Source organism: Lupinus angustifolius, unplaced genomic scaffold (assembly GCF_001865875.1).
Source record: "Lupinus angustifolius cultivar Tanjil unplaced genomic scaffold, LupAngTanjil_v1.0 Scaffold_55_14, whole genome shotgun sequence".
In the NCBI taxonomy this organism is placed as follows: domain Eukaryota; kingdom Viridiplantae; phylum Streptophyta; class Magnoliopsida; order Fabales; family Fabaceae; genus Lupinus; species Lupinus angustifolius.
Genome location: NW_017722707.1, coordinates 17,171 through 27,577, shown reverse-complemented (window position 1 = coordinate 27,577; position 10,407 = coordinate 17,171). Strand labels below are relative to the sequence as shown.

At 32.5% G+C, this 10,407-nt stretch overlaps 1 protein-coding gene across 1 annotated transcript; it reads left to right on the top strand.

Moving 5' to 3' along the window:
* The first annotated feature begins 791 nt into the window (after nt 1-791).
* On the top strand, nt 792-6,090 carry LOC109339081 (uncharacterized protein At1g04910-like). Its single transcript, XM_019576455.1, has 9 exons — nt 792-1,623; nt 2,968-3,040; nt 3,315-3,385; nt 3,474-3,562; nt 3,658-3,790; nt 3,869-4,101; nt 4,293-4,769; nt 5,206-5,680; nt 5,828-6,090. The coding sequence occupies exons 1-8, from the start codon at nt 1,069-1,071 to the stop codon at nt 5,453-5,455; spliced, it is 1,881 nt and encodes a 626-aa protein (XP_019432000.1). The 5' UTR covers nt 792-1,068; the 3' UTR covers nt 5,456-5,680; nt 5,828-6,090.
* The last annotated feature ends 4,317 nt before the right edge of the window (nt 6,091-10,407 follow it).

The window sequence follows — 10,407 nt, the reverse complement described above, 5'->3', positions numbered from 1 at the left end:
GATGATTAAAAATATAAAAGTAATTATCGAGTATCAGTTATATTTTCTTCTAGACACACTATTATGAAAAAGATGTATGTACAATGTTAATGATTTTCTTTGAATTTATAAACAAATATTGTTATTAAACTTAGATTATATATTACTTAAAAAAAATATTAATTAATATTATTAAAAATAAATTATTTATTTATGTAATTTAAAATTTAGATATCTAAGTAACTATATAATTATAATTAGAGTACTTATGTCATTTTCAATATATAATATATAAATATGTTTTTCTTTTCCCCCACTTTCCTTCCATTTTCAATCATACCAAATAATAAAATTATCATTTCATTTTCTACTACTTTTCTTTCCTTCCACTTTCTTTCTTTCTACTTTCATTCTAAAACCAAACATAGCCTTAATGTATACATATTTTTGGACACTAGTTGAACATTCTACCTAAAACAATAGTAATTTTCATTTTCACAAATATAATTAAATATAGCAATAAAAAAATGTAATATCTATCCATCAATACTATACAAATTTATATACAATCAATATATTATTTACCATTGATTCGTATTACTTTTATTTAAAAATCAATAATAATTAAAAATGAATAGTAAATAATATAATCATAATACAAAAAACACTTACACTATATATCTTTTTCTCCTACAAAAAATATGACAATTCAGCCTTGGTTGCCAATGAGATTCAATTGTCATGTGAAACGAAACATGACCAAATCAAGAATCAACCCAATGATATAAAAGGAAGCAAGATAATAATAATCATAGATCACAGATTGGCACATATTATATTGCCACTCTTCACCCAGAGCTTGGCCTTAGATTTCGGTGCCTCTATTTCTCTCTCTCCAACCAAAAGCTACTCTCAAAACTTTCAACCGACGGCTCTAAAATTATACACAGCCCAAACGAAAAACGTTCTCTCATTTTTTCCTTTAAACACCAACCTCAAAATCTTCGAAAAAACACAATTAATAATTTAGTTTCATTTTTTTGTGTACTCATTTTTTTTCTCTTTAATCTTTCTCCGTTACTGGCCACCATGTCCTCCGGCGGCCCAACCACGAGCTCCTCCAACTCTAGCCCAAGGGTCGCCGCGGGGCCCACAACAACTCGACGGCGCGTAGCCGATAACATAGACGCCGCCGAGAAACAACCCAGTTTCTCCGATTTCACCGACGATGAACCAGATGATATAGCCAGCAACGTCTCTGCTCTACCCGGTGGGCCCCACCACCACCTCCCTCACCATCTATACCCCATCACGCGCTACCTTTTGGTCCGCACGCGCGTCTTCTTCTGCCTTCCGGAGTCGTTCGTCCTGCGCGTGGAACATATGTTCCTGTGGCTCGCCGTGGTTGTTCATTCGCTCCGGTCAAGGAAGAATATGTGCCGGAAAATGTTTGTGGTTCTGATCGTGATGGTGGTTATGTCGGTTTTCTTGAAGGTGTCACTAATGGGTGGCGATGGTAATGGGAAGAGCATTGAAAATGGGCATTTGATATTGCAACGGTTCAAAGAGGATTGGGCTTCGGCTCAAAGGGTTGTCACCGAAACTGAAACCTCCATGCCCAAAAGGGTTCTTGAGAGGTTGACTGTAAGTGATTTTTTATTCAACTTTTTTTATGACATTTCTCTTCCCTTATAATTATGGTTCTCGAAATGTGTTAGTGCAGTAACATATATATTAGATATATGACCAAAATGTTAAAAGTATTTGGTAGTGATAATTGTTAAAAGGAATAATGACCTATTCGAAAAATTCCTTATCCAAAAGTAGAGTATATTAAAAAAAATCATGTTTATGGAAAAGTGCTTTTGTTGGCTGTTTTTCTTTGTTTTGGGATGTGCTTTAAAATTTCCTTTTGGGAATCAGAGACTTATACGTTTTACCCTTCTTTTAACCTTTTTTTCTTCTTGTAAAAGGTTTAAAGAAGAAATAATAATGTCTGCAAAAGTGTTTTTGTAATTAAAAACTGACTACTTTAAGTTTCAAAAATATATGAAAAAGTTAATTTGTGTTTTTTCTTACATATGTAGAATTTTTTAAGGAAAATATGTTAAAGGCAATATTTAAAATCTTTTGATTCTAAAGAAAATCTATAACTTGATAATTAATATTAATGATTGTAGTAAAATTTTATTTACGGTTAACATGTGCATGAAAAGGTTGTATATCACGTATTAAACAAACATTCTAGTTTTTTTGTTTTTTACTCTGTAGGTTCCGTTTAAAATTTTGTTTTATTTGAAATCATGTATCCACTCAACGGATATAATAGATGAAATGAGAAATGGTCAATACTTAAAAAGTGTGAATTTGTGTTTTTCCTTTGGGTGAATACTTATTCACTAGAGCTACTTTTTATCTTTCATTTTAATCATGGGTTTTGTTTTCTTGTGGTTTGGAAGTATTTTCAAAATTTTGACTCATTAATAGAAATTTTTACCCACTATTTTATCTGAAATTAGATCATCTGTTCCATTTATAATAATTTATTTGTGTAACAATCTAATTAAAAAGTAATATCTAATTAAAAAAATCATAAAAAATATATTACTTGATAGAATTTAATTGTGTTAAAATACAATAATTTTTAAAGACATTTAATCTGTATTCGTTCTATGCCATTAAAGAGTTGTCTGCGTCTTATATTGACAAAAATAATGACAAAAATTTCTATTTGACGATAACTTGCAACACGTACAGAATTGAATATTCGATATGGTGGCTCTGACCAAAATAATTGCTACTTGTTTTGTCTAAGGAGATTTCACATTTTTCTCCTTCTTTCTATCCTTTTCTTGATGTTTCCCATGTTGTAATATTGCAACCTTTACCATATACAAAATTTACTAGTTTAAACTTAATGTTTTCAACAACATCTATCAAAGTTCTTTGTTTCTTAGTATAATTTGTTTCCTTTTCTTTTTCCAATAGACTTCAGAAATTTGGATGAAACCAAACAGTGACAACTATTACCAATGCATTTCTCGACCCAGAAACCGAATAAGTATGTTCTTCCTATGTATTAACTTTAAATGATCTCCTCATGAGATAATTTATCTCCTAAAGCCACTAAAAAATATGACATATGTACCATTTTGTTAGTTTTAAAAAATGTTTTTGTAGAAAATGATTAAATAGTACACATGTTATGATTTTAGTGGCTAGAGGAAACTCATCTCCTTGTACATGAGATACTTTATTCTCTAACTTTATTTGGTAATAGTTAACCATAGGAGTTCTAATCAATTTTTCTTATTATTTCACATATATTTATTCAGGAACTAAGTCAAAGACAAATGGCTATCTCCTTGTTCATGCCAATGGTGGATTGAATCAAATGAGAACCGGGGTAAGATCAAATGAATTATGGGGTTCTATTAATTTGTAATTTTAAACATTTTTATGTACTAATTCTAATAAACTTCATTGACTTGCAGATATGTGATATGGTTGCCGTGGCTAAAATAATGAATGCTACACTTGTTCTTCCTTCTCTTGATCATGAATCATTTTGGACTGATCCAAGGTAAATTTCTGATTTAATAATTGTGTAAGTGTAACATTAATTTACCTACTCATGTTATCACTTTTTGGTAATCTAATGTCCCTACTATATTTCAGTGACTTCAAAGATATTTTTGACTGGAGGCATTTCATGAATGTTTTGAAAGATGACATTGAGATAATTGAGTATTTGCCTGTTAAGTATGCATCTGTGGAACCTGTTCAGAAGGCCCCTGTTTCATGGTCGAAGGTATGTAAAGTAATTACAATTGATGTGCATTCTAAAGATTATCTTAGTACAATATTGGCTTAGATGCTTCATTTGCAGGCTAGCTACTACAGAGGCGAGATACTTCCATTGTTGAAGCGGCATAAGGTCATAAAATTTACGCATACAGACTCCCGACTTGCCAACAATGGTCTTGCTTCCTCTATTCAGAAGCTTAGATGCCGTGCCAATTACCAAGCACTCAAGTACACACCAGAGATTGAGGAGCTTGGGAAGACTTTGGTAGATAGGCTTAGAAACAACAATGAACCATATATTGCCCTTCATTTAAGGTAAATGAAATTGTCATTCGAACAATTTCTCGTGACATATGATGATTTATGATCAAAGAATGCATATTTTATTCATAGAACTATCATGTCATGTTAGAAGTTTAAATGATACTACTATTAATGGTATTGTTGATTTATTTAATTCTCTTTGAACTGCCAAACTAAGGCATTTTACTTACTGTATTTCATAGATATGAGAAAGACATGCTAGCTTTTACCGGCTGCACACACAATCTAACTGTTGAGGAGGCAGAGGAACTAAGGGTGATGAGGTATGAAGTGAAGCATTGGAAGGAAAAGGATATTGATAGCGTCGATAGAAGATTGCAAGGAGGGTGCCCTATGTCACCTAGGGAGGCAGCCATTTTTCTGAAGGCTATGGGGTACCCTTCCACTACAACAATCTACATTGTTGCAGGACCTATATATGGCAGCAATAGTATGGCAGCCTTTCGGTCTGAGTATCCTAATGTCTTTACACATTCCACCCTTGCAACGGAAGAGGAGCTAGAGCCCTTCAAGCCATATCAAAATCGTCTCGCCGCTTTGGATCATATAGTAGCTCTGGAAAGTGATGTCTTTGTTTATACTTATGACGGAAACATGGCCAAGGTAGTGCAGGGTCATAGGAGGTTTGAAGGATTTAGAAAGACTATCAATCCGGACAGGTTAGTTCACCAATCATACATCTTCACAAATTTACTTCAATTTTGATGCATATTTTACACCAACAATCCATCACATATGTTACTATGTGTATGACTTTTGAGGTACAATGATAATTAAATATTTTTAATAATTGGATGATACTGTAAAACCTTTTATATTGACAATGCATCAAAATTAAATGAGAAATGATATATCTTCATGCAAATTTTGCAACAAATCTTTCTACCCACTCAACATGTCACATGTATTATTTGCAAGACATTATTATTTAGTCATTAATTTTGTAAGCACTTTCCCTTTTTCTATGTGGCTAGGAGAGTTTCCAAGAGAATATAACATTTTCCAAATAAATATATTCCTTTTCCCCCTTTTCATTGAACTTTAGGATTGACATACTATATGTTACTGATATGTAACCTTTTCATTTTTTTTCAGATTAAATTTTGTTAGATTGATTGATCAATTGGACCATGGTTCTATATCCTGGGAGAAATTTTCTTCTGAGGTTAAAAATTTGCATTCAGATAGGCTAGGTGGGCCGTATCTTAGACAAGCAGGTGAGTCACCAAGAACTGAGGAGAATTTTTTTGCCAACCCTTTTCCTGGTTGTGTCTGTAACAAGACACAAGAACTAATTACAAGCCGGAAACTAGACCAACAATTTGGTATTGAATCACAAAGATAGTGCAATGGTTTTGGTATATATATGGTTAGGCAAAAAATGTGAGGCTCACATTATGGCACTGCCTTAAAGTAATAAATAAAGGCACCTCATTCAAGTTGTGGTGGAAATGTGCTTCCTTTGTAGGAGTTTGGTTGATGATAATGTGGCTGCTGAAGAATTAGTCGGGACTTGGGGGTTGTTCTCATTTCATTCAATATACTGGTTTCAATTTAGGCATACAAAAAGGGGAGCGCATCTATTTTCTCATAAGTTGTGTCACTGCATGTATCATTAGGTTAAAAAATAAAAAATTAACTTTTTTTATGATTAATCACAATTGATGGCACATGCAGTGACACAACTTATGTGCCATAATATATATCCTACAAAAAGGGTATAGAAGGTTTGTGTATTTCACAGATCAAATTATACTGGGTGATTGGCATTATAAATTTCATTTATTGATTCTATAGTTTTGAAACAGAGTTGCCAAATGGAGCATTATTGCAATTTTGAATGTAATATTTGATAATTAGGAATCTAGTCTAGTGGCATAAATTTCCAACAGAAACCTTGTTTATATTTATGTTGGACAGGACCGCCTTATACCATGCATTGAGGTATATCTATAATGATAATTTAGTTAATTTATTTTTCATATTTTATTTGTTAGACAAGAGTCCATTTCCACCAATCATCTTTGGTGCATGAATTTGTTAACATTAAAAAATCTATAAAACTAATTAATCTAGTTGGGGATAAAATAGTCAAACTCGAATTAACAATAACAACTGACCCTTTATCACTTTAAGTATGATCATGTGGATTGAAACATATCATAATAGTTTATCATAAATTATGTTCATCGACAAAATATTGAGTTCTAATTTTTTTATCATTTCTCCTATGATATTTTTCTTGGCCTTCCTCTTCATACTCTAATAGCTAAATATGCTATTAGAATTTTAGAGATTCGTCACTTCGTCTATATAGGAAGCACATCTGCTGTCCCACTTTTTATACCACTCATGTACCATGAAATTTGATTGGTTGAAAAAAATTATATACGTGGAACAACAGATGTGAGATGTGGTCCATCTACCTAAGAATTAATTTTCAACTTGAATTACACTGATATTGACCCATGCGGGGGCATAGTCAGGGTAAAGCAAATTTGGAATTCTCAAATCATTTTCAACATTTCTCTACTATCTACCATTATATATCACGGTACTCAAAATTAACCACAAACCCTAAACTCCAAACCCTAAACTCTAAACTTTCCATAATAAGCTGAGAAAATTGCGAGAAGATAAGAAAATGAAGATGTATTATCATGGTTTTATTAACTACTAGGGTTTTAATATATTTCGAAATGGACAAATTTCTAGTGAAGCGGATGCTTCTGAGTACAATTAGTTGATCTAGATTTGAGAATTCTTATTAATTCTTATATGGTGTAACGGAAAGAATAAGTGAAAGATTGATCCACATATAATGAAAATGAATAGGAAGATCAAAAAGTTGTCTTAGTTATACACACAACATTATTATTTTTTATATTGTAGTTGTTTATAATAGTTGGCATGATAAATAGAAAGGCAAAACTATTATCTCAAGCTTTCCTCATATATGACCCTTCTTTTCCAAAGTAGTCTCTAATCCTATTTCTTAAGAATTGATTACCATATTGCTTACTTTTCTAGCTTCCCTCTCCAATGAAGTCTTATCATTTTCAAGCGGTGCCACCCTATTCTGAAGGGCACCCTCCACTCTCTCCAATTTGATGTTCTACTCTCGAATAGAAAGGCAAAACTATTATCTCAAGCTTTCCTCATATACGACCCTTCTTTTTCAAAGTAGTCTCTAATCTTATTTCTTAAGAATTGATTACCATATGGCTTAGCTTTCTAGCTTCCCTCTCCAATGATGTCTTATCATTTTCAAGCGGTGCCACCCTATTATGAAGGGCACCCTCCACTCTCTCCAATTTGATGTTCTACTCCCGAACCGTTAGGCTTTATTTGGGAGTGGGGTTTTGGAGGGGAAGGGGAGGAAAGGGATGGTTTTGGAAAACTTTCCCCTTGTTTGGGAGTTGGATGAAGGAGAGGAGATGGTTTTGGAGGATTTCTCAAACCCTCCAAAACCCTCCATATGTCTATTTTTAAAGTTCCCCCAATTTGGGGTTTTTTTGGAGATAAAATGTCAAAATATTTTTAGTAATATTATATAATTATACATTATTGTCAATTTCTCATTATTAATTACATTTTTAAAGGTAAAATAAAAAATATTCTTACATTATCATTAGTTTACTCTCCCTCTTCTAAATTTTATACTCCCAAACAAGGGGGATGATTTCCTTCATTTCCCCTTCCCTTCCTCCCCCTTTCTAACCCTTTGATCTCTCTCATTCCCTTTCCCTCATAACTCCCAAACAAAGCCTTAGAGTACATTTTTTTTAAATGAATAAGCCAACTTTTGACACTATTTGTGATCTTTTTGTTTGTCTGTAAGCTAGACTTTAAGAGCGGTTGTATAAGCAGAATTCAGACTTTGAAGTTACATGATGGAGATCAAGATGACTCTCACACTAATGTGTTGAGTATCAGCAGGTCAAAATAACCTAGAAGGGGAGGGTTGAATAGGTGTCGCAGATACCTTGTTCCGCTTTTCCTATATTTTTGCAAAACTAAAACAGACTGCAGTTAATCGATCATGCTTGGACTTAATCGATTAAATAGTGCTCAAATATAATCGATTATGCTTGTGGATAATCGATTATCATGACACACGCACAACTTGATTCTTTGATTTCTTGAATAACAAGTTAGTGATTATCGAATCTTTACACAGTTAATTGACTAATGAGATTACAGAAAAAACCAATAAAAAAATTATAGCATGTAACTCATGTTAACACAATTAATCAACAAAGTAAAGACGGAAAGTAAAGAGATTAGAGATTACAAAGAGGTGCACAAGGAATTTTATCCTGGTTCGTTTGCGGTCCACTGCAAACTACATCCATGCCTCCCCTTCTAATCTCGGGAGACTGTTCTTCAACTATTGAAATTGTGAGTTTTACAAACACATTACTAATTATAAAATTAGAAAAACTAAGCCGATCTTTACTTAGCCCCTATGACGTTATCAACCTAGGTTTAACCTAACTAAAATTGCCTACTAAGATTTCCTATCCTTTCGCGATTGGCCCCAGCCTTGGTATCGCTTGGACTAAGACCTCTTAGCCTCTGTGAAGATTACAAAGATATCTCTCGTAGTGAAGCAATTCACAAAGAGATCAACTTCCTTGTTCAAACAGAACATATTGAGTTGACTTGAGTACTTAATACTCAAATTCAACAATTGAAACTCAATCTAAAACATAAAGCAGAAAATCCACAAGATCCTAATTCTTAATGACATTAATGCATTAGTTTTTCAAAAAACTGTTTCACACTCTTTTTAGAAAAAGATTTTCCTCACAAATCTCTCAAAGAAATCAAGAATAACATGCAAGAAATTGATGCATAGAAAACTAGAGCCTAGATGCAATGATGTTAAATTTAAGCTTATATCAGAATGCTTTCACTCCCTAGTTTTTTTTTAAACGCACTTTCTCACTGTAAAGCAATCTATGAAAATGTATGCTCTCTAACAATTTTCGAAATATGCAAGTTATGCTACATTGACAAGAAATACAGAGTTTATGCTAAACCTACTGATACTAATATTAATCGATTATCCTTCCATTTAATCGATTAACGAGCTATTAAAAATCAGTTACGTCTTAATCAATTATATAGTGACTTAATCGATTAATGTGCTAACAAATCAGATCAATTAGTAACAGAATTCTAGATAATCGATTACACTAACTACTTAATCGAATATACTGAGTTAAAAATGTTTTTCTTTGATGTAAGGAATGTATGATAAACTACCTATATGATATGTACATGCTTTACATAGCTTTTCAAAATATATTACTTTTAATGCATGAAATTATGTATATGTATGCATGAGTCTATTTATCATAAGGTATCTAGATGACATGTCTCAATTTTAATCTTATTCTGTATTAGCTCTTGTGAGACTTTCCACCTAAGGTTACCTAACCTAGACTCAAACTATGACACACATCTTAAGACTTCTAATTACAAGTAAACATAATAAAGTTATGAATCTATAGATGCAACCTATGAGTCTTCAGCTCTTTGTTTGTTGTACGATCTTCAAGCATTCTTGTATTTATGTTTGCTTCATCAAAACTTCGATTAGCTATAATTGTGTAGGTCTTGACTCTATGCACTTTCAATCTCCCCCTTTTGATGACGACAAACACTTCACCAATTTTTGTTTGATAAGCTTGATGATGATCAGTATGTGTTTGCTTAGGTTGGTTATATGTCAAAGTTGCGCTGCTCCCCCTTACTTTATTCTCCCCCTTAACCAAGCTATGAGGTGAAATTCATACAAGTAGGTAGCAAACTTACGTACGGAAGCTTATCAACCTAAAACACATCAAACGACAAAAAACAACATTTCTCCCCATTTTGACATTATAAAAAAGTGTAGACAATTGAGTGATAATAGTTGGTCAAAAGTAAGAAGAGATATAAAGTTTGTGGTAATAAACTGTAATTAACCAGAAAATACATGCTTTAATGTGATTAATCAGTTTTGCAAAATTGAACAAATGCACAAAATCACTGCATTTAATTGATTATCGCGAGCACTTAATCGATTAAATGGACAAAAAATAGTATATGAATAAGGTTTATATGACACATCCAACATGTAAAAATTCAATCAATTGTAGAATGATTAATAGTTCTAATATAGTCAGTTTAAGCATGTATTAGTCAAACACATATGACATGCGCGCAAGATATGGTCAAGATATTCATAAAACCAAAATTCATAAACCATTCGACATAATTAGAAATAGTCCAAAAAAGCATGATATT

What these genes read in the sequence shown, in the direction of transcription:
- LOC109339081 (XM_019576455.1), top strand. Translation starts at nt 1,069, where the DNA reads ATGTCCTCCGGCGGCCCAACCACGAGCTCCTCCAACTCTAGCCCAAGG. An exon ending in GGGTTCTTGAGAGGTTGACT is followed by an intron (nt 1,624 to 2,967) that starts GTAAGTGATTTT and finishes TTTTTCCAATAG; the next exon opens with ACTTCAGAAATTTGGATGAA. An exon ending in AAGACTATCAATCCGGACAG is followed by an intron (nt 4,770 to 5,205) that starts GTTAGTTCACCA and finishes ATTTTTTTTCAG; the next exon opens with ATTAAATTTTGTTAGATTGA.